The sequence below is a fragment of the Aythya fuligula genome, chromosome 1, assembly GCF_009819795.1.
Source record: "Aythya fuligula isolate bAytFul2 chromosome 1, bAytFul2.pri, whole genome shotgun sequence".
Taxonomy (NCBI): Eukaryota; Metazoa; Chordata; class Aves; order Anseriformes; family Anatidae; genus Aythya; species Aythya fuligula.
Genome location: NC_045559.1, coordinates 184,641,707 through 184,665,928, shown reverse-complemented (window position 1 = coordinate 184,665,928; position 24,222 = coordinate 184,641,707). Strand labels below are relative to the sequence as shown.

General features: G+C 45.9%; 1 protein-coding gene across 1 annotated transcript in view; it reads right to left on the bottom strand.

Moving 5' to 3' along the window:
* The window catches only part of KATNAL1 (katanin catalytic subunit A1 like 1), a 31,870-nt gene that overhangs the window by 4,104 nt on the left and 3,544 nt on the right, over window positions 1-24,222 (bottom strand). Inside the window, exons 2-8 of the mRNA XM_032207932.1 lie at window positions 22,019-22,194; window positions 14,541-14,701; window positions 12,404-12,572; window positions 6,645-6,772; window positions 6,031-6,136; window positions 1,833-1,991; window positions 868-994 (exon numbers count right to left, since the gene is read on the bottom strand). Coding sequence (XP_032063823.1) covers window positions 868-994; window positions 1,833-1,991; window positions 6,031-6,136; window positions 6,645-6,772; window positions 12,404-12,572; window positions 14,541-14,701; window positions 22,019-22,180 — 1,012 coding nt within the window. The 5' untranslated portion in view covers window positions 22,181-22,194. The remainder of the gene's footprint in view (window positions 1-867; window positions 995-1,832; window positions 1,992-6,030; window positions 6,137-6,644; window positions 6,773-12,403; window positions 12,573-14,540; window positions 14,702-22,018; window positions 22,195-24,222) is intronic.

The following is a 24,222-nucleotide window of genomic DNA, read 5'->3' as shown; positions in this document are numbered from 1 at the left end:
GCAACTGCTCCTTATGCTCCTAGAGCCACTTTCCAGACTTTCCATGGCTTAGATGTGGCAGGATCATCACTGCCACAGACAGAGGGACAGTTCATTCTTCTGCTGAGTCAAGGAAAGGCTTTCTTTGGCAGTGCTAATAACACCATGTGTGAAATAATGTGTGTTAATAAATATGTGTGTTAATTAATATGTGTGTGCAGCATTGTCAGCCCCACCAACAATTCTCTCTCTGCTAAATCCGGCCACGGAGGTCACAAAATCACCCCCTGGCCTCCCAAATGAGGACTGCAAAGAAATGATCACTTTGGGGCAAAAAGTTGCCTACGCAGGGTGAATATTTGAGGCAATTATAAATGGTGGTTCAACAGCAACTGCAGTGCAGAGGTGATTGTCGAAGCACTACGCCACAAAATGTTCCTCATGGCGGTGTGTCGTGTCGCACAGAACTGGTACGAAATGTGACTTAAAGGGTAATGTTAGCTGCCACCACAGCAAAATGAGATCTGGTCACTGGGTCCCTGAGCAGGAGATGCCAGGAAATAAGAGAAATTTGTTTAAATTGCATCAGAAATGAAGGCCTGCTTTAAACTTCTCAAATTCCCATTATCTGCTTCTCCTAGAGTAAGGTGCCTCTTAAAAAGGAGTTCTCAATTTTCCAGCAAAATGGCTGTTTTAGAAAGAAAGAAAGCAGAGCGCCTTGCTCAGTTATCTGCCTTCAAGCACTCAGAAAACGCACTCCTCCCAATTTGTCTTATTTCCCCCCACCCACAAAGCTAGGTTTTCCAGCTGGTTCGAGTTTTTTACATCCCCATCTGTAACAGAACAGCGCCCCGGCCCCCAAATTACAGCTCAGCCTGGAATCTTTACCGTCCATTTGCACCAGCAGCTCCGACTTGACTCTGCGACTGGCCTCGTGCTCGTCGGACGTGCCTCTGCGGCTGCAGATGGAATCTATTTCATCTATGAAGATTGTTGTCGGAGCGTAAAACCTCGCCTTGATTCAAATGAAAGCACCGCTGTTAAGACCGAAGCAGCAAGCACAGGCCCTCATCTGACCACGACGCAGTTCAGGCAGAAATACCACGGAGATGACTTCCCCGCTTGCCACAAGAAAACAATTCAATACCTTTGACTTACAAACTGCTTAAGTTTCTGCACTTCAAATTGTGCCCCTCGAGTCAGAGGTCTTTCAGTGTTGGTTGGTTTTCCTCAGAAACCAGCATTGAAAAGGGGAAAAGGAACACAAGCACTGTTCAGGCAGGTTTTTTTTAATGTTTAGGTTTTTGTTCTGATGAGGGCAAGGCACAGGGGACAGAAAGGAACCCAGTCTACCCCAAAATAGAGACGTTTCAACTGAGAGAGTGCTAGAAGCAAAACGAAGATCCCAAAGAGGTGAATGACCCTGCAGAGTAGATCCTGTCTTTCACACAGCCTGCATGATGGACTGCACTCAAAAATTCAGTGAGAAGCTCATGTCCATCACTCAGAGCAGAAACAGAACTCATGTTTGTATTGCTCCTAAAATAACAGCTCCCAGGCCCTTCCAATTTCAAATTACGTATTACTATGGGCTTGGTATCCCATAACTAAATAACTGAATTTCTGTCAAGGTCACCTTTAGCCTGGAAAAAGCTCTCCTGAACACAGGTGATGAACCATTTCCTTCCTAACCCTCAGTGACATATCAGAACAAGATGGATACACACAGATTGTCTTTTGCTGTCTCGGTGCAGCGAGCTCCATGCTTTCAGAGCCCTACTGAGGGGCAGGAAACCGTGAGAGAGGTCCCTGCTCACCTTGGAGCTCCCCAGAGCACATCATCGAGGACGTACCATTTCAAACAAGAGGCGGACAAGCTTCTCAGACTCGCCCCTGTACTTCGATGTCAGCGTGGAGGAGGACACGTTGAAGAAGGTCGTTCCACATTCTGTAGCAACAGCTTTCGCGAGCATTGTTTTGCCAGTGCCGGGAGGGCCAACCATCAGCACGCCCTGAGAGGTGAAAACAAAGAGGATGAACAACAAATGAAGCAAATTTGCACTGTAGCCCTCTACACTACATCTCAATATAATCCCAAATCTGTATTTTAACTGCTTAATGACAATTGTCATCAGTGGAAAACAAAAGAACACCGTATAATGAGAGCAGCATGAAAATGTTCTGCCGTTTCTTTGCCTTACCACTTCACCCGAGTCAGAATCACAACAGGCACCAGCTGCTGCTGCAGCTCTCACCTGGCAGGCAGGTGACAGATTTACAGCCTTGCTCTGAAACAGACAGAGCCCAGACTTGAACTTGGGCCCTTCCCGTCTCACAGGTGGCTGTACACGTGGATGAAGAGAGTGAAGTCATCATCTTTTTGGAACAAAGGCTGCTTCGTGAAGAAAGCTTCACAGAAACCAAAACGCTTTTGCAGAAAGTAGAGCATTTTTCTGCAGAACAACACTTTGCCAACAAATCCTAACCAAGTGCGTGTATGAATCTGGTTGATTTTTACAAGTCAGTGTTTTTTACAAGATGAGATGTTAGGAAGAAATTCTTCCCTCCGAGGGTGGTGAGGCCCTGGCACAGGCTGCCCAGAGAAGCTGTGGCTGCCCCATCCCTGGAGGTGCTCAAGGCCAGGCTGGATGGGGCTTTGGGCAACCTGGTGTGGTGGGAGGTGTCCCTGCCCATGGCAGGGGGTTGGGACTGAGTGGGCTTTAAGGTCCCTTCCAACCCATTCTGTGATTCCATGATTGTCTCAGCACTATACAAGCAGGTTTTGAGCTGGACACGAGTGCTCTCAGGACCCATGTAGAAACTGCAGCACAGAGGTTGGTTAACCACCCTGACTATAAAGCAAAGACAGGCTCTTTAAGCGAGCCACAACAAAAACAATGCAGGTTTCTGAAGATAACTGACCCATCATGAGGTCACTGCTCACTCTCAGCACTAAATCAGGATAATGTTTTTAAATAGTTACCTTTGTGAATCCTCTTTCCAACCCTTTCAGCACCAGAGCTGGGACAACACATTGTTCCAGCCCCTCACAGCACTAGGAAAGGCCGCTGGTGTTTTGAGCATGCTATGAAATCGCGGTGCTCCAGCAGCTTTTTTTTTCCCCCCAACGGCAAGGTCTGACTACATGCTAACAAGAGCTTCCTCAAGTAAAGTTGTGGCGTGTTGCAGGGGTAATGAAATTAGCCGGAATTAGAATTGCACATCATAATGTGCTTGGCAATTAATATCTTACAGAAAACGCCACAGCAGTAAAGTATCTGTTAAATGCAAGCCATGGAGCAAATTAGATTTCAGCTGTTCCCTGCAACAAAAAATTTACTTCAAACAGCACAAAGAATGGCCTGGAAGAGATCTATAAAAACAAATCAACCGGGAATGCAATTATTCAAAAACGAACTCTTCAAAAGCAATCGCCTGTCTGTATTCCATTTTCCATTAACTCTTAATACCTTTATTGCCATTTAACACTTAGCTAATGCAAGCTCAACATACATTCACTGGGAAATTAAGTCAGAAATGTTCATCCTTCCCCCGTGCAGCTAACGGCCCAATGTCACTCTTCAGGCTGCTCAAGGTTCCCTGAATTCCAGGGCAGCAAGCATGAAAAGTAAATTGAGGTTTTTTTTACTCTACACGAGCACTCAGACAGATACGGATTTGAGTTGCTGCAGAGTCACGCTGATGTTGTGATAATATTGCAAGTACAAGCCTGGAGTGCCTGGGTGAAAATCATTCAGCCTGTAACAGAGCTGACTTATCGGCCTCTCAGAGTTTCAAAATGTGCTTATTTAATATTTTAAAACAAGCAGCGCCTCACTTCAAATCCCACTTCACCTGGGCTCAACAAACTGCACTTACTGCAGGACCTAGTGACCCCAGGGGCTAACGTCCTTTCTTTGTGTCCTGGTTTCAGTTTTGGATGCATTTTTAGTCCTCCATCATTCTGGAAGGGCAAATTCCAGCTTCAGCCACACACCCTGCTCCCTGCTGAACCCAAAGCCCATCGCTTCGGGCCTCCTGCACAAGTATTTCAGCGAGCATTACCCAGCACAGGACAGTGGTGGCATTATCTACGTGCCTGACACAGGTGCAAAGCCCGGAGAACACCACGTTCTACAGGGATTTAAAAAGAAAAAAGTCAGCTATAAAAAAAAAAAAAAAAGCAGACAAACCTTGAAGACTCAGGAAAACACGGTGTTCAGGGCTGCAAAGAGAAGCACATCGGATCAAGTTGCTCTTTCTCCTTGCAACTAGGAGGGGCTGCCACTTACTCACTAGTTAAAATCCTTGACGAACACAAAGGCTTCTTTATTCCTCCTCTAAGGCTCTGTTAATCCCAAGTATTCCAATAAGAAGCTGAAACACACCACGGGGAGTAAGTGTTTTGATGAAATCACTGCGGGGTTACTTCTTGTTGTTGTAACAATCACTAGCAGAGCAGTGGGAAGCACGGGGAGCAAGAGGGCCTTCTTGGAACAAAACAGTTCAGAGGACAAGCAGGAGCAAGCCTTGGGACCCTCAGCAACCTGCAGCTGCAAGCACACAGCCCGGTGCTGGATCAGGAAGGCAGCTGGCTCCTCCGTGCCAGGCAGTGTCCTGGGAATGAATGCAGGGGCAAACTGCAAGGGCTGTCGTGGGAATTGTTCTCGGCAGCGTCTGAACATCCCAAGCCAGATCTGGCTGCCTGTTCCCTGAGTTCCTGTCCTGAATGCCCAGGCTCAACAAACGCCTGCTGCTCCACTGATTACCACGAGCAGCAGCCTTCCCTTCAGAGCTTCTCATCCTTGTGGCACAGCCAGAGGTCAGCAGTAGGGAAAACACATGCTGTTCTACGTGAAAAAATAAATTCAGGAGAGTTACAGCTTCACAAGCCCCCAGGGAGAAGGCTAACAATGAAGACTCTTCATGGACTCGTCAGAAATCAATTTGCATTTCAGGCTGAAAGGAGGAAATCATCTTAGCATTTTTTTTCCACATCTGCAACCACCTCGCTTTCAGAAGTGATACTGGCCAGCAAGAAAGGATAACCCCATGCAAAGAGGAAGAGACTAACTCTGAAGGTGAGGCTGTTGTTTCTCTACCCATTGACACAATATTTGGAGAGGCAAGGCCATCAGCACTCTACATTCCCTGCAGCCTGCTGAGATACCTGCCTTAAAAGACAGGTGGCCACTGCATGCTCCAGGCCTGTTAGGTGGAAAAGCAGCACAGCAGCTCTTCAATCCCTTAAAAAGCTTTTGAAGGCAGGGCAGGTGAAGCCTCTGTAGTCTATGAGGGAATGGATCAAATTCCTCTGTGCCAAGATGAAGGGAGAGAGTTTCAATAGACATTGAAGAGAAGTATGAGGACCAAACAGGAGCAGACGGGGTTAGTAACGCAAGGTCTGACGTATGCTGCTGAGCCAATGACTAAAAAACTACTCGTGGACACAGCAATCCCTACACACACCATTTCTTTGGAGACTCCGGATGACAGACAACTTGCAACAGAGTCTGTCCTCCCCAGTTAAATTAAATTAATCATTAAATGCTTCCACATAACCAGAAGGCTCATCTCTGGTCCATCAGGAGCCCAGCCCAGCCCCATGTCCTTGCTGTTGCCTACAGTTGGTGGTCAGAGTAAAAAAGAGCTGCCATGTGCAGAATAAAACAGTCCCAAAACTGCTTCCCTCGGTGAAATACTGAAGAGCAGCCTTTCTATTAAGCAGAGCTTCCCATTAAGCGTTTCTGCCTCTCTCAGTGCACCCTGTATGCTTGCTAACGTGTACAGGCTGACACACAGAAAGTATTAGCATCGAGAAGCAATCACGGAGTAAGCACAGGAGAATTATTCAGTGTAAAGCCTGCATCCATTCCCAGCTGTTTACTCCTGCACATTTGATGTGAATCATTACGAGAGGATTTCACGAAACAAATTCCTGAACTTTCCTGTTTGGCATTTTAGCCAGACTGCAGTCAGCCACACATGCTAAAACAGCAGACGTGCATAACTACGGCTTGCCATTTACTCAGACACCAAATAAATCCCCACCTTCCAAGGTCTTCGGATCCCTTTGAAGAAATCAGGCATCCACATCGGAAGGACGACAGCTTCTCTTAATAATTTCTTGGCTTCTTCCAAATCTGCTATGTCATCCCTGGGCGAGAAGAAACTTTTATGAGATTCCCATACAGCAATATTCCTCCTGCCTTTACACAAGGACAACCAAAAGCTTTCCACTCGCTGCCATCCCTTTTTAGCATGCCAGTGTGTGCCTCGTGAGAGCACTCCTATAATCCCACGACCTAAAACTAAATCCGTTTGTGAAAGGTAGGGGGAAAAAATGATTTTCCTGACTCAAGTTTCTCTGAGCTGCTTAATTAAAAATTGTTTTGGATAATGTGAACACCCAAGCAGTATCTTTAGAGATCTCTGGAGTAAGCTTTTATTTCGGCAGCACTTGCAGTGGATGTGCTGCACCGTAACACCAGTTAGCAGCAAGAGCCTGACTGTCATCAAATTAATACACTGTTAAAACCAAAAGATCTTGCTTTGCTCATTTGTAGAAGATTGTGGTGGCTCCCTGTTTTAAAGGCTTAGGAGAAGAACAATTCCTCCCCCTTTCCATGCTGGCAAAACCACTTCAATGGAGAAAATCCTCATACCAATGAATGCTCGGATTCCTTGACACAATATCCCTTTCCAGAGCTTCAACCAAGTCTTTGTCGTAACCCGCTCCGTCAAATTTTGGGATTTCCCCATCACCAACACCTTCCTGGGGTATTTTCTTGCCCTAGGAGTGAAAGTCACACAGGCTCATGAGGACATTTTGCTTTGCACATTTTCTTAACCATTAAAACATTGCAGTGATGGCTGATTTAGCCTCTGCTGGAGCCACAAGATGATGTGAACCTTTAATGCAGCACCACGATGGGCAGCAAAACCAATGTTTTCACACCTTGCACACCATGAGAAGCCCCCAAACACCCGTGTTTGCTGGTTAAATTAGTGAACCCAATGCTCTTACCAGTGCTAAACCACTCTTTAGACGCCTGACACACTTCTTGGCCAGCCAAATGCATGAATGCAACTCGTGGAAGAACAGAGATGGTGCTGGGACTTCGTGCTGCACTGCAGCCTGGTTGAAGACCAGACCACTTGAAGCCTGTCTGGAAGATGCTAAACCTGCTGCATCCCCTGCCTGAGCTCAGCCAGGGGCACCCCACCACGACAGAAGAACACAAAGCTCTTACACCCACTGTCTTTGATGGAGGAAAACCGAGAAGGATCTCTCCTGGTGTTTAAATAAAGCCTTCCTGCCCGGCAATTTCTCCTGCAAGCTATCCATTTCACTTCTCTCATTCACAAGCAAGCTCTGTGAAGAGTTAAAAGCTTCGCAAAAGGTCATGTTTATTTAAGGACGGCACTGAAAGCCCTGAGCAAGCTCCCCGGTCACCCAGGCTTCTTTGAACTCCAGTCATTTCTGCAGCAAGCTGCAATCCATTGAGCAACTGAGTCCAGTCCTCCCTCTGCCCCTGACAGCCCCCACTTTCTGGCTTAATGCCTCCACAACGCCAGCGAGCTTACAGGGTTGAAGCAATATTTTCACTTTGAAGCATCACAGCTCTTGCTCCTCCTTCTCTTGGGCCTCTGACGACAGAAAGTACCCAAGGAGCTGCTGCAGGACTCTCCAACTCAGCCTCCAAATGCCAGCAGCGAGCAGGTTACAAAATCCCAGCTGGCGGCACAAGAGCAGCCTCAGCAAAGGGCTCAGAGGCAGCTGGAGACACACAAAATAACCTCATGGAGGAGAAAGGAAAAGGCAGTGACTGCACCCTCCTGCCTGCCGCTTGCCCCCGAGGCCGGTGAGGGAGCAGATTTACCTCCCCCCCGTTTTTATTTCTACCTTCTGAGCGAATGTGGTGTTGGTCAGTGCTCCCAGCTCAGGGTTTCTGCGCTGGAAAGCAAGCTGAGGGCTGTGGTTAGCCAAAAAGGTGGCGTCAGAAACGTAATGGCCTGGCATAGAAAGGAAAGGGAGAAAAAAAGCCCCGTGGAGTTCGGAAGGCTTCAGAAGAGAGAAAATGCAATCCAAATGGAACTATAAGAAAAAAATCACAGTAAAGCAAAAGGTATTTGCTGTCTTTGTTAAAATCTCTCTCATATCCCTCTGTAAGGAACTGATTTTCCTAGTGGAAGAGTGAAACTGAGCAAGGGCAGCTTAGGAGGCAGGGCAAGCTGGTGGAAGAGGTTGGAGCAGCTCAAACCCACAGCCCTGAGGCAGGGCTGCCTGCTGGAGGGGGGTTAGGGGGAGGAAAAGGGATGAACAAATAAATCAGCCCAGGTGATGGTGGGCTCTTAGTGTGGTATACCTGAAAGAAGAAGGAAAAAGGGAGAAAAGGAAAAGCAAAAAAGGGAGAGAGGGAGAGAAAGAAGAGAGGCAAAAGCAACAACTGCCAGATGCCCTCCGCACCCCGACCTGCTATAGCCGAAGGTGGCAGCTCAGCTGGGCAGCCAGCCCTTCCCAGCACCGCCAGGGAAAAGGGGACGTGCCAAACAAAGCTGGACACGATGATTTCTGCTGATACATCCCAGCCTTTCTTCTCCACGGCTGCCGAGCTCCCGTCCTCCAGCAGAAATTGTCCTTACTGCCTCTGAGGGCATGGCTGCTCCGCACCGCTGACCACCGACCCATTTCCGTGACATCCAACTCCTCTTGGGTCATCCTCCTCAACGGGATGACCTTTGTGCCAAGGTCATTAATTTAAGGGTAAAAGAAGAGTCCTGGTTCTGAGGAAATCCATGGGTAATTTGCCAATTGATTGAGACTTTCAGTTTAAACTCCTCTTGCTGCTTAATTCCTCCCCAACTCTTCTTCTACACCACACGCCCTTGAGATTAACTAATTAATTCCCATGTGGCAGCCAGGTAGATGAATTTCTTTCCCTAAGACATTAACTCAAACTCTGTTTGAGCTTTCTTTCACAGAAAGTGCTAGTAAAGGCAATACCTGTGCTCAAGCCGTTCATTTTCCCTCCATTCTGCATTTATTCTACAACACTGCATACTGTTTAGATAAAATTAACAACTCCAGTTGCCTGGAACCCTTTTTCTTGTCCCTTCTCAATACAGGCATGGTCAACACAACTCATAATTCCCCTGAGACTAGAGCAGACCCAGGAAGTTTTAATGGAAATCCCTGCTCCCAACCCTGCCATCTACCTACCAGTTCTTTCTTTATTCTGGGATGGAGATTAAAAAGCCTTCCAGTTCCCATTCATGGAGGTCTGTACTTCCATCTACTTGCAGCTACCTCATCTCGCATCTTCTTTTCCATAATCTGCCTTGCCTATATGCTTCTGATGTTGCATGTTGGAATAATCGAGCAAAACCCACTCTTTTATGGTATTTTAAATCACATCTTGATCGATTTTAATATTCACTTCGCTGATAGAGCAGCACAGCCCTTCACTATTTCATACCCTTTGCAGCACCCGTCTTTGCCCACAGAGGATCAAAAATAATCTGAAGACTACTCATAAAAGCATCCAGGTCTGGTATTATGCAGTTTCTAAAAGACATACAGGGTAACATCCATGCCTCCTCTTTAAGCTGAGCTATTGAACTGAAGCGACGATTCTTGGAAATGATGCAGCAGAAGGTACCTTGAGAACCAGCCCAACAATTTCCCATGGAAATAAGAAGAAAGCAGCACTTGAAAGCAGTATTTTAGAAAAAGGAATGTGTAAATGTAAGGGTTTCGTGGATAAACACAATCCATATGGGTTTCAGGTCCAAATTATTTTACAGAGCACTCTAAAAGGCCATTTACTGGCACAGTCAGGTTAAAACTCCTAATAGCAGGATGGATACAGCCAGAATGAAGAGACGATTTGGCCTGGGAAGGACAAACAGTGATAAAAGGCTTCACACACACAGGCAAAATACTCTTAAAATGTACCTCCTGTAGCTGCTTGAAGAATATTAGAAATAAATATACATATTGCATGGTAGTAATATAGCCAGGAAAGGGTACAACCTACTGCACTGCAGCAAACATCTTAGGAAATGCTTTAACTGCTGTTTTTAACTTAACATAAAGCATTACTGAACTTTGTGATTCAACGTCTGGGGTGACCTCATTGCAGCTTTTCAATACTTAAAAAAAAAAAAAAAAAAAAAAAAGATGGAGAGCAACCTTTTGCTCAGACAGACGATGACAGGACAAGGAGGAATGGCTTTAAACTAGCAGAGGGGAGATTTAGATTAGAGCTAAGGAGAAAATTCTTCCCTCAGAGGGTGGTGAGGCCCTGGCACAGGCTGCCCAGAGAAGCTGTGGCTGCCCCATCCCTGGAGGTGCTCAAGGCCAGGCTGGGTGGGGCTTTGGGCAACCTGGTGTGGTGGGAGGTGTCCCTGCCCATGGCAGGGGGTTGGGACTGGGTGGGCTTTAAGGTCCCTTCCAACCCAAACCATTCTGTAATTCTACAAACACACTACACCACGGAGGAAAGTTTCTCTTAGCTTTACTCTAGAATGAAAGCCTGCAACAGTTGCAGACCAAGAAAGAATAAATCTGAGAGGGAAGTTAAACCTATTTTCATGCCAGTGTGTAAAATACAGGAAGTTGCTCTAACTTCTTTCACTTCCCTTGCCTGGCTATTTACTCTTTCATTCAAAATGTTCTTCAAAGGAAAGCCATGGGTTCCTTACATAAATCACCAAACAACGGAAGAAATTGTAACCTGCTGTGATTTTTGCATATGTAGCTTGGACAAAGAAAGCAAAATAACCACCAGGTAGCCAAAAAATGCAAAGAGAAGAGCACGTTTTTTGAGTAGACATGAGCAGCTATTTTCCTTCTGCCACCTAGTGACCGATTTATTCAGATGAGGGCAGCATTTAAGACGTGCCATGTTACACAGCCCTTCAGGACCTCCTCTGCCTGACAGCAGCAGTGTCACCAACCACGTTATTCCCAGAGAAAAGTATTGTACAAGTCATGTTGTTGTTGGGCTCCTTATAGTAAAGCCAGTAATGCTCATCCGAGGAAATCTCTGAGAGCAGAGTTCAGCTTAATTAGAGCCGAGGCTCTGAAGGCTGCCTCACACACACGCAGCTGGTGAACCTGTCACAAACAACGCCTCCAAGCCCCGGTGTAGCTGGCAGAACTGTAAACAAGTTCACAGATCCTTACCAGCTCTTTATAGCTTGTAGGACATACCCTTGTTATCTTAAATCTTACTGATGCAGAGGTGAGAGATTTCTAAAATGATTACACTTTAACCGTGTGGTCACTCGGTGGCACTGCTGAAGATGTGCCTGGCCCTACCTGCTGGCGGTGACGAGGGCTGCTATTACTCACTGCTTTCCCTGAATATCAGAAAAGCAGTTTATGATGATAAAAGAGGTCATCTTCTAAGTTTTCCCTGCGCTGAGATGCAACCTGCAATAGAAAGGCCACGAAGGGGCTAACCGAAGTCATCTGGAGGAAAACTGGACTAAATATTTTCTGATTTGTCTGCCAAGAGCCATACAATACTGAGCGTGTGCCCTGTAGGAAGGGGCCTCTTTTATCACTGTCTGTCAGGAAGGGAAAGCCACTACAGCACGCTCTGGACTTGAATCACGTATCCCACAGACTCCTTGTGTTCCCAGCACTGACTCCACAGCTGAATTGAAAAATGCAAGCTCCTCAAAAAGCAATTTGCGCACACAGGCATTTTTCTCCGCCACAAAACAGTCCTTCCTATGTATCAGTTGCTTTGACATCATTATTTGACAGTGAGTCGCTGTTTCTCCTTTTCTATCAGTTCAGCACTGCTTCTTTGTCACGGGTCCACAGAGGAAAGAATCCCCAACTTACTCCAATTCACTGCATTGTTGTTTATTTTTTTTCTTAAAAGAAGGACAAAGCCTTTCCAAGAAGCATCTTCCTAAACACCATAACAACAACAAAAGCTTTTTTTTCATAAACAAAAGAAAATTGAAGTTGCTCAGAGCTTGCTTTCGCTGCATCTCCTTCACACCAATTCCAAATATGTAATTTCAGACAACTTGGCACACATTTACATACCATCACATCACTGACAAAACTCTACTAGACTTGAAAACACACCCAAATTTTACTATGGCATGGCAGCAGCGACAGCACTGTGGAATTAATAATGTAATGATTGAAGGCTAGAGAAGAGCACTGGTCTCATTTCTGTACTTTTTATGTGGAAATCTTGGCACAAGACCTGAATTGACCCATTTTAAAAAAAAAAAAAAAAAAAAAAAAGAGGGGAGAAGGGACTTTACCCTGACAGATTAGGGTCAGGATTATTGTGGTTTCTTTTTCTATTTTTTAAATTTGTATTTAATAAGTGGAACTATGAATGCTTCCATTGTCACCTGTGCATGGCAGCTCCTTCCCCCCACGTCTTACCTTGTCATCCCTGCCTCTAGCCCTGGGCTCCCTGTCGCGGCTGCCTGCGGACTTGTCGCTCCTGGCCGCCGGGTGCGCTCTGCCTGCGGGCCCCCGAGGCTGCAGGCCTGGGGAGTCCTTCCTCAAGGGCTTTGCTTCTCGGTTGGGACGTTTGATCTGAGGTGGGGCCCTAAGGATAGAAAAAACACAACAAAAAGTAAAGACAGCAGCGTTAAGGAGGAAGGATTCTAGTAGTTCGTTAATGGCTTTTAGTGATTTATCATCTGAGCTGACAAGCCTCAGTGTCTTAGCTCTTGGTATCTGAAAACCCAGCAATCCATTTCTGTTTAACAATCAAAAATAGAAAAAAAAGGCAAAACACAAAGTTTCGACAGTGGGCAATAAAAGAAAATTATCAATATTATTATATTATACCAGCCAATACCGTTATACAAATCTTACAGCAAACCTGTACGCTTGCAACAAGAGAGGAAGCAACTTGGTAAAAGTGCTGGAATCACAGTTTCCTCTGCATATATCAGGCTTTACTCAGATGCACAAGTCCTACACAGCCAGAAGACACTGCTAGCAAAAAATAAATAAATGCTGGCTAATAACTCTGACAGGTCCCAAAACAGAAAGAGAGAATTTTAAAAACAACCCTCCTACCTCCAAATTAATTCCCCTGAAAATGTCAAAACGTAAAAAAGTGCCTAGAAAGCAAAAGCAAGCAGAGCCAAACTGCAAGCACCTGTACTTGCGTGCATCACCCACGGTATCAAAGGGAACTCAGCAGTGGCATGAGGAGGCAGAACTGGTTTTTGTGACGAGGTGTCACAGCCATTTTGTTCCAGGGATCAAACTTGAAACAGAAAACTGAAAATACGTGGCCAGAAGTGTCACCCAAGTTTAATTAGAGTTCCCTCCTGGATCTTCTACTTAGCCTTGCTCTGAGTAACTCAAAATTTGCTAACTGCAAAAAAATATTTTTGTGGAACATGACTTAAAAGGAGTACGTATGGATACGCAGCCTTGCATGAAACTGCTGCATTTTGCTTTGTATACATTTTCATCAAGCTCAACGGCACAGGAGAGTGGTTAGTTTTCCTTACTTACGTGCATAAAATTTAAATTTCAGCTAAATTTTAAATTCAGCATTTAAAAATGCAGATGGACAATAGGGTCCTTACCTCTACTACAGATACGAGAAGGAATTTATCTTGTACTTCCCATGGCATTACCATAAAATTCTGATAATCATTTCTACCACTCACTAAAGGAATCGTTAATACCATTTACATTTTTTAGGGCTTAGGGTTTTCTACAAGTGCAGAACAGCTTGTTTGAAAATCACGCAGCACATGAATTTACACACAAACTTGGCATTTCTTTCTGCTAACCCAGATCTTTCACTTTCCTTTTTTTCCCCCCTTTGAATATTCGAGTACACCAACATCAAAATTCTTCGCTGTTAAAATATTAGAAGAATGTTGGCATATTAACCTTTATTCTTGTATTTTAATTAGATTTTTTTTTCTTCCAACAACCTGTGTCAAGCTCTATTAGGGTAAAACCAGGAATCTCACAAAACGCATGTGCAATTTATTTTAAGAAAACTATTAGTTAGCTAAAGTTACTTTTAGAGTGGTTACAAAAGGAAAACCAGCATGTACAGCAGAACGTGGTTAGCAAAAAAATTAACCAGCTGATTAAATAAAGGTCACATCTCTAACTAGGGAGCAGTGTCTAACCACTGTGTCCTTCCAGCTCCTCCAGTTCCAGCTCTTTCCAGAGTCCTCAGCCATAAACAAATTCAACTGCTTAAATAAATTGAAGTGGAAAAGTTTTCTCTCTGCATACAACAAAGGCAACTGTCACCAAAAGCTCACTGAGCTCTCCAGCAGACTCTAGCTCCAGGACTGACTTAGTCCCTCCCACCAGAATAAAAGCCTGACTTTCTTTAGAACTCCAGTAATAAATCTGACTGTAATTTATTTACATTTTTCCCCCCAACGAATTATATTTAAGCTTTATTAGAAGTAACTAGGGCATAAATGAAATGTGATTTTCATGTTACAAATACATTCAAGAAGAAAAGGCACTTGAAACTGTGGCAAACCAGTTTTATTCCATCCACCCTGCCTGAGCCTCTCATTACCTGTGTTCAGCTGGAACAGGAGGGGGCCAAACAGCGGGGTCTCTGTAAGGCTCATCTTGACAGGACACCGGGATATCTGCTGGTCTGTCCATTTTAAAGCTCTCTAAAGTGCTGACAATGCTCTTAACTTGCTCATATTCTTCAACTAATTCTTGCCGGACCTTCAGAAACACATAATTTAGAAATTGTTACAATTCCAACTTGATTTTTAAACCACAGAAAGCAGTTCAAAACATACACTGCCCTCCAGAGCTGAGCACTCACCAACCCCAGCCCTATCAGGCTGACAACGTCATCAAAAGTCAAATCTGTTGGGTTCGTCTTCCTGCTTGTGAGTGTCACGACCAGACTTGGAGATGGGACTTTTAATGACTGCTCCATAATGCGTGTTATTGCCCAGGTTTACACGTGCATGTTGACACGTATGCACACACGCGTGGTTTTATGGTGTAAGAGCCCATCTTTAACATTTGCAGGTCTTTAACGTTGGCATAAAAGAAGCACAAACTCCAAGGTTCTAGTTAAAACTGAGTCTGTGAAGTAAAATGCTGTAAAATTAACCGTGACGTGCACAGACCTACCATACAGTCGAAGCACAAGACCATTCTTTTTTGGATTAGAAAGACTAGAAGAGAAAAACAGGATCACGAATGCCCTACAGCATCAGTTCAAGTGATAAGTAAAGCACGCAAGCCAAGAACGAGAGGAAATTATGTCTCAAAAAAATGTGGTTGCAGAATTCTGCAGCTGAATTACGTACTTGACTTTTCCACTGCCACTTAGCACTGCTGCAGTGGCTTCAAAATTATTTACTCAATATGGGTTCACTTCACGTTTTCTGTCCATGAAGCCTGGGAGAAATAATCTCTGAAGAAATTTGACAAGCTTTAAGCGATACGGCTTGTTACGAGATGGAGTTTTCCACGTTAAGGTCGCCGGTTCTTAGCACACGACAGCAGCCAAAGAAAGGCGCTGTGCATCCTCGCTCAGAAAAACGAGCTCTCAGTGCATTAGTCTAAGATGTACTTGGATGCACCTAAGTGCTCTTGTATGGCATTTTACCCATCTCCCACCTATCGCTCACTGATGCTTTCCATCCTGTGGGATCAAGCCCCTGAGAAAACATGCTACAGCAAGGGTATTTGCAGGCTGCACACAACCAGCATACCCCATACCCTGCAGGGCTGAACCTACAGCCAGGAGCAGAAGCCAGCTTGTGAGAAAGCCGAGGGAAGACACAGACACCCAGCTGTGCTCACGTCGGGTGTGCACATGAGAAGGAGCTGGGAAAAACACTGCCTGGGAATGCTGCACCGAGGCTCCGCTCCGTGGCAAACAGAGGAAGGCAATCAGGGACAACATCAGCAGATGTCAGTGATGCTGCCTGAAATCCAGACAGTCTTCGCTGTGCGTGTCCTGAGCAGATTCTGCTCAAATCAAGAGGAGAGGAGAAAGGAGAAAGGCCAGCCTGCCTCCTGAGGCGACAAATCTAACAGCAGCAAATCAGCAGGCTACTACAGAGCAGCATCACGCTTCACGAGCACTGTTCCTGGTGGTGGTTACTGATGAAATGATGTGGCCACTAACCTGAGATCTTCTCTTCTCCGTGAGTGCCTAGAAAGGAACCACAACGGGCAAGTGCAGGTGGCTGTGTCTCATCAGCACGTGTGCAGAAGCGTGCCTGGTTTTCACCTGCTTATCCCATTTCTCCCTCACAATCTCAGGACGATCAGAACGGCACCTTTCCTCACCACCCCTCCTCTCCATATTTAAAAGGGCAGCAGTGGCTCTCCGCTTCTGCTGGGAAAACTTCAAGACGCAAAGCGCCGTCTGACATAACCATTTGCTGGGTGTGGGGTAGGAAAAAATGAACAGAGAGCGTTCAGAACCAAGCACGCATCACCTCCTCCTGGAAGTTACAGTTCTCCTAAAATGCTACCAGGTACCTCCTACGGTGATGTCTCATTCTGCTGGGTAATGTTTTCCAGGAACTTCCCCCCACGAAGAAGAAATTAGGACGTTTTAGCAGTGCAAAGAAATGCTTCTCTAGACTAAAATTTAAATCCTGTTTAAGGAGAAGAACATATATGACTATCCTCAGCCAGATGCCAGCAAGGATGGAGGCAAAAATGAAGGGTTAACCCTTGAGGTCTTGCTCAGCTCTTGCAACACCGCATTTAGTTCACCTGGAATTCTCCCTGCATCTGTACAAAGGTGCCCGAGGGCATGGCAGAGCAGCCTTCTTGCTCCTTCCCGATGGGATATCTGCATCTTTCCAAAGATGCAGGACACCCAGCTCAGGCAGGGTTGTTCTACCAAAGGCAGTCAATGCTTGACGTGCCCTGCCACCCTGCTTTGCTCCCTCTGCTTTCTCCTCACACCACCAGCACGCAGCCCGCTCCGGGAGACAGCCACCACCTCCTCCGGTGCTCCAGGCACACCGACGGGATTCCTCCTCGCGGCCTTCTAACACGCGCAGAGAAGTTGGTGGAAACGTAGTGGGGAACAACTCACCACCACTGAGAACTGGTGCACCCGAGCAGGAAGGAGGGTGGTATCTGAAAATGCAGAGAAAGTGAGCTTTTGGTGCCTTGGGAGCTGAAAATTTAACAGCTGGCTGTTTGTTATCAAGACCTGAGCAGCCCAAACTCGGAATTACACAGCCCCTGTCACTGACTTGGTACCTGGCAAGGCAACTAAAAACCCTCAACGTACTCAGACAATGTAACCACAAAGGAAAAGCAGTTGACAAATTCCCAGAGGCCTTAAAGAGACTGAGTCAGATGAAACAGGTGCAGAGAGAGCTTCCTGTAGTTACGGAGGTGACCGAGCCTCTGAGCGATGAGCACGGCTCTGCAGAAGCCTTGGAAAGTTGCAAACAGGGAAATCACTGGGCTGGGCTCACCCGGTCTCCTTGCACCTTCCCTCAGGTGTACGGGCTCCCAGATGGCTCCAGCTCAGGTTCTAGAGAACGCCCAAAAAATTAGGTTATTCATGTTAAAGTAATTTTAAGAGAAAGCACAGGCTTAACAGTTCACCACTGCCAAACAAGAAGGTCTCGCTCTCCTTACTTCTTCTACCTAACCACGCTCTCCGGGAACTCTTCTGGATTCAATTCTGGAAGAAAACTACCCTAGGAGGGTAATAAACAAGAACATATATAAATAAAGGAGAGTTTTGTGAGGTTAGCAAGCTGCGCTGGCTCACTACCCCGCGATCAGAAGAACACCAGGACAGAGAATGTCAGCGTGCAGAAAGCACGTCCTAGCACATGGGTACAAAACAGAGCTGGGTTCACTCCTCCTTGTGATAGTTCCAAAAACAAAACCCAAAACAAAACAAAAAAAACATTTCTGAGTTCCTCTGTATTTCAAAATCTTGCAACTCCAGTAACCTTTGGGATCAACAGCTTTTCCACATTATATTGCAGCCTGCACTTGGACACAACTTTCCGCAACGTGGGTATTTTATGCTCTGCTGAATGCACACAACATGCGGGGTTGTTTTTAATTGCATCGTGCTGGAACTAAGCTAATCAAGTTTCTGCAAAAGCATTTTGCAAACCTGAAATTACTGCCTGCAATTAGCGTTAGCTGTTATCTCCATCCAAAAAAAAAAAAATAAAATGAAAGTAATTCCCCCAACCACTCTGTCTGATCCCAAGGAGTCAAAGCACAGCTCCAGTATTCACGGATCTTCACGAGCTGCCTGCTGAATATCCCTTAATTACTCACGAAGAAATCTGTGAAGTGTTAATAAAACGGGCAAGAGGCAGAAGCAACATAAGCACAGACTGACCGAAATGTGTTTAAGATTAAACATAAAAATTAACCTTTATTCTCTGAGCAAGACTGCAGTGCACCTCATCACCTGCTGCAGCGACCATGGATGGTGAGGTTGTGTTGGTGGCTGCTCAGAGCTCTCCAGGAGAATCCCCGAGCTTCTGCCTCAGCTCCAGCGCCCTCAGACGCCCTGCAAGACGCAGCAGGGTTACAACACGCAGCAGGTTTTGCTCAACAGCCTCTGGCCTTGTTGTGAGCCGGCGCTCTCTCCCGGGGGCACGCTCAGCTGTCGTTCTGCAGCTGCCGACCTGTCACCGAAGCAGCTCCTTCCTACAAGCCAGCTGTCTCGTGAAAAGACCACAGCAGCCAAGAAACTCTCTGGGAGTAAACAGGGGGAATGTCAGAACGAGTCAAGCTCACGACGGCGGTCAAGAGAGGAAATCTACTTTTAATTGTTGGCAAGCAGAGAGAGGGGTGAGGCGCTTTTGATTTTAAACGGGGCGACTCTCAGCCAATTTTTTAACCTCAACCCCTCTGAATTTTCCAAAGGGTTTGAGGAATTCTCGTATCGTCGCATTGCTGCTTTGGCAGGCCGCACGCTGACCTCCAGGACGCATCTTTTGTCCTTTTGACATCCTGCAGATTGCCCCAGACTAATCACCTCCCTCCCCTGCTCAGCGCTGGCTCTGATGCCGGGGATGCAGCATTGCTCCAAGCGGAGCTGCACCATCAGGTCACTCCCAGAGGAGCAGATGATACACGTTCATGGTCCTGCTCCTCCTAATTATCCTCTCTGTGACGAGCACAAGGACTCCTGGAAATCACAGTGCCCAGTTTCAAAGCTGAAGCTGTCCGTGCTTTGGAAGACAAGCTACCAACTAGTCGGATCGTGGCACCGAGTTATTCTGTCCAGAGCAACCTGTACGAATATAAAAACGATGACACCGAGGCAAACAGAGGTGGATCAAGAGTGTTTGGGAGTCTGACCCCAAATCCCACCTAGTTCTGGTTCACCTCTGCTCTACATCCCTCAGAAAACTGCTGGCAAAATCCTGTGTAGTACACAAAGCGATGAGCCAGCTTCACCTAGCATGAGGGAGCTGCCCAGGACGGAGCACCCCTATGGAGAAGTGATCATATGGGGAGAAAATCGGTCAGCTGCACACAAACACACAAAACTGAGTTCCCAACCTGAGAAGTGAAAAGAAAAATCACCCTGTTCACAACCATACAGGAAGAGCACGCTTCATGTTGCCAGATTTCCTCAGCGTCCATTTCCCAGGAATCCTTCAGGGGGTTCAAGGAGGAAGGCAGGTTGGGAAGATGCATACAGCCAGCAGATCCCAAAGAACTGGTTTAAATAACAATCTTTTCTTCTCCTCTGAGCACTTACCTACATGCACATTCACGCCGTGGATTACACCCACCAGTTAAAGCTCTGCCTGCCTAGAGAATGCCAAACTCCAGCAGGTACCAGTGGCATTATCCTCCTCAGGTTCAGCAGGGGATGAAGAAACTAAAGTAACTAAAGAACAGGTTTGTGCCGTGTTCCAGATGAGACAGAGTTTAAGATAAGACCCATCAGCATTCATCCCCTTAACCACAACCTAAGGTTGCTTTGCTTCTGGTGCTACCTACAAGAGGACACAAGGGCATAAAAATATTCTAATTTTGTGCATTATTGGGTTAGACCTGAATTTTTCTAAATCTATGTGTACAAATTCTGATCATATATATGGTGATATATATATTTTTCTTTTACTTTTCTCGTAAGAGGCAGTGTGCCTGACAGCTACTGCTTGTGCCTGGCAGTTTGGAGGCAGCCACCGTTGGAGCTGGAAAGCAGCATTAACATCCAGATCATCAGAGTCCCTCTTACTCTGTCTCAGTGAGTGAGAAGACACTGCAATTATTTATCTAGAGTGGGCTAGAAAGCACGTCTACCTCTCCAGATCCTAGCAGAAAAGGGGAAGTTACGGAAAAGCTGGCAGGGTTATCATCTGCTCCCAGGGCTACAGGGAGTCCCATCAATTTATGACAAGGCAAACGACCTGGGGATGAAGAACAGTATTTTTATTTCCACCCCATGCTTCTTACTCTTTGGTCCCTGAGCCAAGGGTGGCACCAGTAATGGCAAAGCCATGTTCTGACCAAGTTTATCCACCACTGCTGAGCTAGGAAACTTCAGAACCAGCACGAGCACGCAGCATGACAGGCACTGCCCCACCTGCTGCTGATCCTGCTGGGGATAGTTCTCTCTGAAGTGTAAGGGACGCTGTTGGGGCCGTTCTGTTTTTCTTTAAAATGGGGTGATTTCTGAGAAGGTTCCAACTTTAGATCCTCTGCTAAGGAACCAGCTGCCTTCCCCAAGGAGTAATCCTGCAGACTGTTACTGGCCCCTTTGTGCTTGAGGCTTGTATGCAGCGTGGAGCATCCAGTCCATGCTGCACAGGCTTCCCTGAAGCAGTTGGAACAACACAATGTCATGAGACTTGAAGTAATTTTCCCAAGACAAGAGCTGTTAAAAGCTTAATGGAAGAATCAATGTAATCAGAGGAAAGACAAAATACTGCCAGTGAAGCCGATGCAGAGCCACAGCTGCAGAACAAGGAAAAAAATCATGTTCTACCTTCATGCCAGCTACAACCTCAGCAGGAACTAAGGACATGAACAGGAGATGAACACCTCTCTGTACCAGAACGGCCAGGGGTGAGGAGGAGCTAGAATCCATACACCTGAATGTGAATATCTCCTGTCCAACCTTCAGCTTGTTACAGCATCAGGACAGCTAAGCTATCACTGCTGCTTGTATGCACACACATTTTGCAGGCAACATCTTCATGAGCAGACAGACTTTTAGAGTGTCGTGATAAAGACCTACGAGTAGAATGTGATTAGGAAATGATTGCTATCAGTTTTAGCTGTCGGTATTAAAAAAATGCCAGACACTTGAAGCACAAAATCATGACCAAAGCACCTGCTGCAATAAACATAAAAATTTGCTTCCATTTTAAGCGACATTAGTTAAACACTGATATTTAGAAAAGCTCTCCTTGAAATCTTCTCTTCACCCACTGCAGAATTTTATCTTTATAAGGGGGTGTGTTCTTTCAAAAATAACATTTGCACAATATGATCTTTTTTCCTGGAATATACCTTTACATATTTATCCTCTGAGTATTATTATTTCAGATGGAGTGCATTTTCTACAGAGAAAAATATACACATGTAGAAGGGTGATGTATGTGATACATGATCCAGATTAAGAATATTACCTGGGGTTTTGGAAACCTGATCCGAATTTGTACCTTGTAGTGTCATAGCTACCTACTACTCAACCACTCTGCTGATGCTAACCCATTCACTCACATCTTAAGTTTACTGGATAAAAAATAAAACAGCAAAGAGAAGTCTTCAGCAAAACAGTTTTGCCAAAGTAAGCAATCACACACAGACAGACCAGTGAGTAGTGATGAAACATCACAAGAGAAAGCAAAAAAGGTTCAATTAGAATAAAATGATCCTTTTAAATACATCATAAGAAATATTTCCCCATAAATAGCAACCAAATATTGTGAAGAAAATGTTAAAAACTTGGTTGAAATATACATCCTCTATACCACAGAAGTTTGGGGATGTAGAATGTATTTTTCAAATTTCAGATAACAGTGGGCAAGGAGCCTGATTTCACCTTACCTGTTGCCATTTGCCCTTTACTGCTGGATCTCTGATCGACTGGCAATGCCTCTGGATCTGTTGGATTACACCCTGGTAATAGACCATCGAGGAGTCATAATTCCCAAGGAGCGCGTATTCTCGTCCCTTTTTGGCATTATCGCAGATCTCTGCTAAATTCATCTTCACTCAGAAGTCTACAAAAGAACACAATCATCAAAAAAATTATAGACTGTAGAATAATTCAGACCGTGAAACTCCAGTTTTGTTATTTAACTCATAGCTGAATTGTTGTTTGTTTTTTTTCTTTACCAGTCATTTAGCTCTTGGAGTACCTCTTTACCAAATTAAGGTGAGGGATCATATGTCACAATGCTTTTACAGTGATTAAAAAACAATTAAACACACAAAAAGACGATGCAGCTTCTTCACTGCCTTTGGTCCCAATCCCGTTAAATGAATGCAAGAAAATTAAAAGCCCTGCCCACACCGAACTTCAAGGACTTAACTAGCCAAACTTCCATTCACCACAATGGATGAGCAGCCCTCAGCCCATGAATCACAGCTGGCACGAGGCATTAAATTGCTTTTTATGCTTTTTATACATGCCTACATGCTCCGAGCAGCACCAGGGACGTCTGCGCTTAGCTCTTTCAAGAGCCCTCACCCTAATGAGACTACAATGCTGCTGCACGGCAGCCCCACTAGAGGCAAAGCCGGGAACCTCCTTCTGTTTAAACACTCCTGCAAAGTACTCCAACATCCACAGGTTGACTTGCACCTTTTCATTAAATTTGGCACGTCACTTGGGGGTTGATGGCAGTTCAAGGCTCCTTAAAACAGCAGTTCTCAAAGCACCGCCTTTCCCTCGCCCCCAGAACGAGACACCAGCGATGCCTGCCCCTTTAGTTCACCTGAATCCCACACAGCCCAACAGCTAGGGCCTCGCCACTCAAAAAAAAGCACCAGCTCCAAAGCAGGTTCCCTAGAGCAGGTTGCTCAGGTGGGCGTCCAGATGGGCCTTGAATATCTCCAGAGAAGGAGACTCCACAACCTCCCTGGGCAGCCTGTCCCAGTGCTCCGTCACCCTCACCATGAAGAAGTTCTTTTGCATGTTGGTGCCGAACTTCCTGGTCTCCATCTTGTGGCCACTGCCCCTTGTCCTGTCCCCACAAACCACTGAAAAGAGGTTGCCCAAATCCCTCTGTCCCCCACATCTCAGATATACACATTGATGAGATCCCCTCTCAGCCCTCTCCAGGCCAAACAGCCCCAGGTCTCTCAGCCTTTCCTCAAAGGGAAGATGCTCCAGGCCCCAGATCATCTTTGTGGCCCTCTGCTGGACTCTTTCCAGGAGATCCCTGTCTTTTTTGTACTGGGGAGCCCAGCACTGGGCACAGTACTCCAGGTGAGGCCTGACCAGGGCAGAGCAGAGGGGGAGGATCACCTCCCTTGACCTGCTGGCCACGCTCCTTTTAATGCATGCAAGGATGGCCCCAAAATAGTTTAAACAAATCCCAAACCTCTTACACCTATCAGCTACAGCACTCTTACTTCAGAATAGCCAACTTCCAAAGCAAGTCAGAACAAATATACCCAAAATTAAGGGGAAAAAAGTTCTTTTGGGGAAGCCGATCTCTCCTGGATGGTTTTCTGACCAACCCCATGCTGCAGCACCAGGGCTGGGAGGAGGTAACGAGATTCAGGGATGGATTTTTTCCATGCTGTGTGTGCGTTTTTTATTATCTGTTCTACATCCTACTGTGGAGTTCATACGCTGTATACACCAAAGAAACCAGAAATAGAAAATGTATAGTTTGTGGTTCTTTGTTTTGTTTTTAAATATTTGTTTTTCCTGCCCTATCACAGCCACCTGTTTTACGATGCACAGCGAGGGACGAGCGTCGCCAGCACCCTCAGAACAACTCACGCCTTCCTGGTGACACCAGCTCTCCATCCGACCATGGTGTGGCTCTGTCCTGCACCACCAGACAGCTTCATGGCACACCAAGATCCCTTCTGAGATCCCTCAGCTCACGGATCATCGATGAGAGGTGCCCACACGCAGGGTCTTACCCCACTCATTAAAAACCCTGCAGCAGCAAGGCTAAAAGGCTGCAGGGGATATTAACGCCGTGCCTTGGAGCATAAGCCCGGCTGATCCACCCCTAGACGGGGTCAGGAGAGAGCTGACGTGGTGCAAAGCAAGGAAGGCAGCTCCGTGT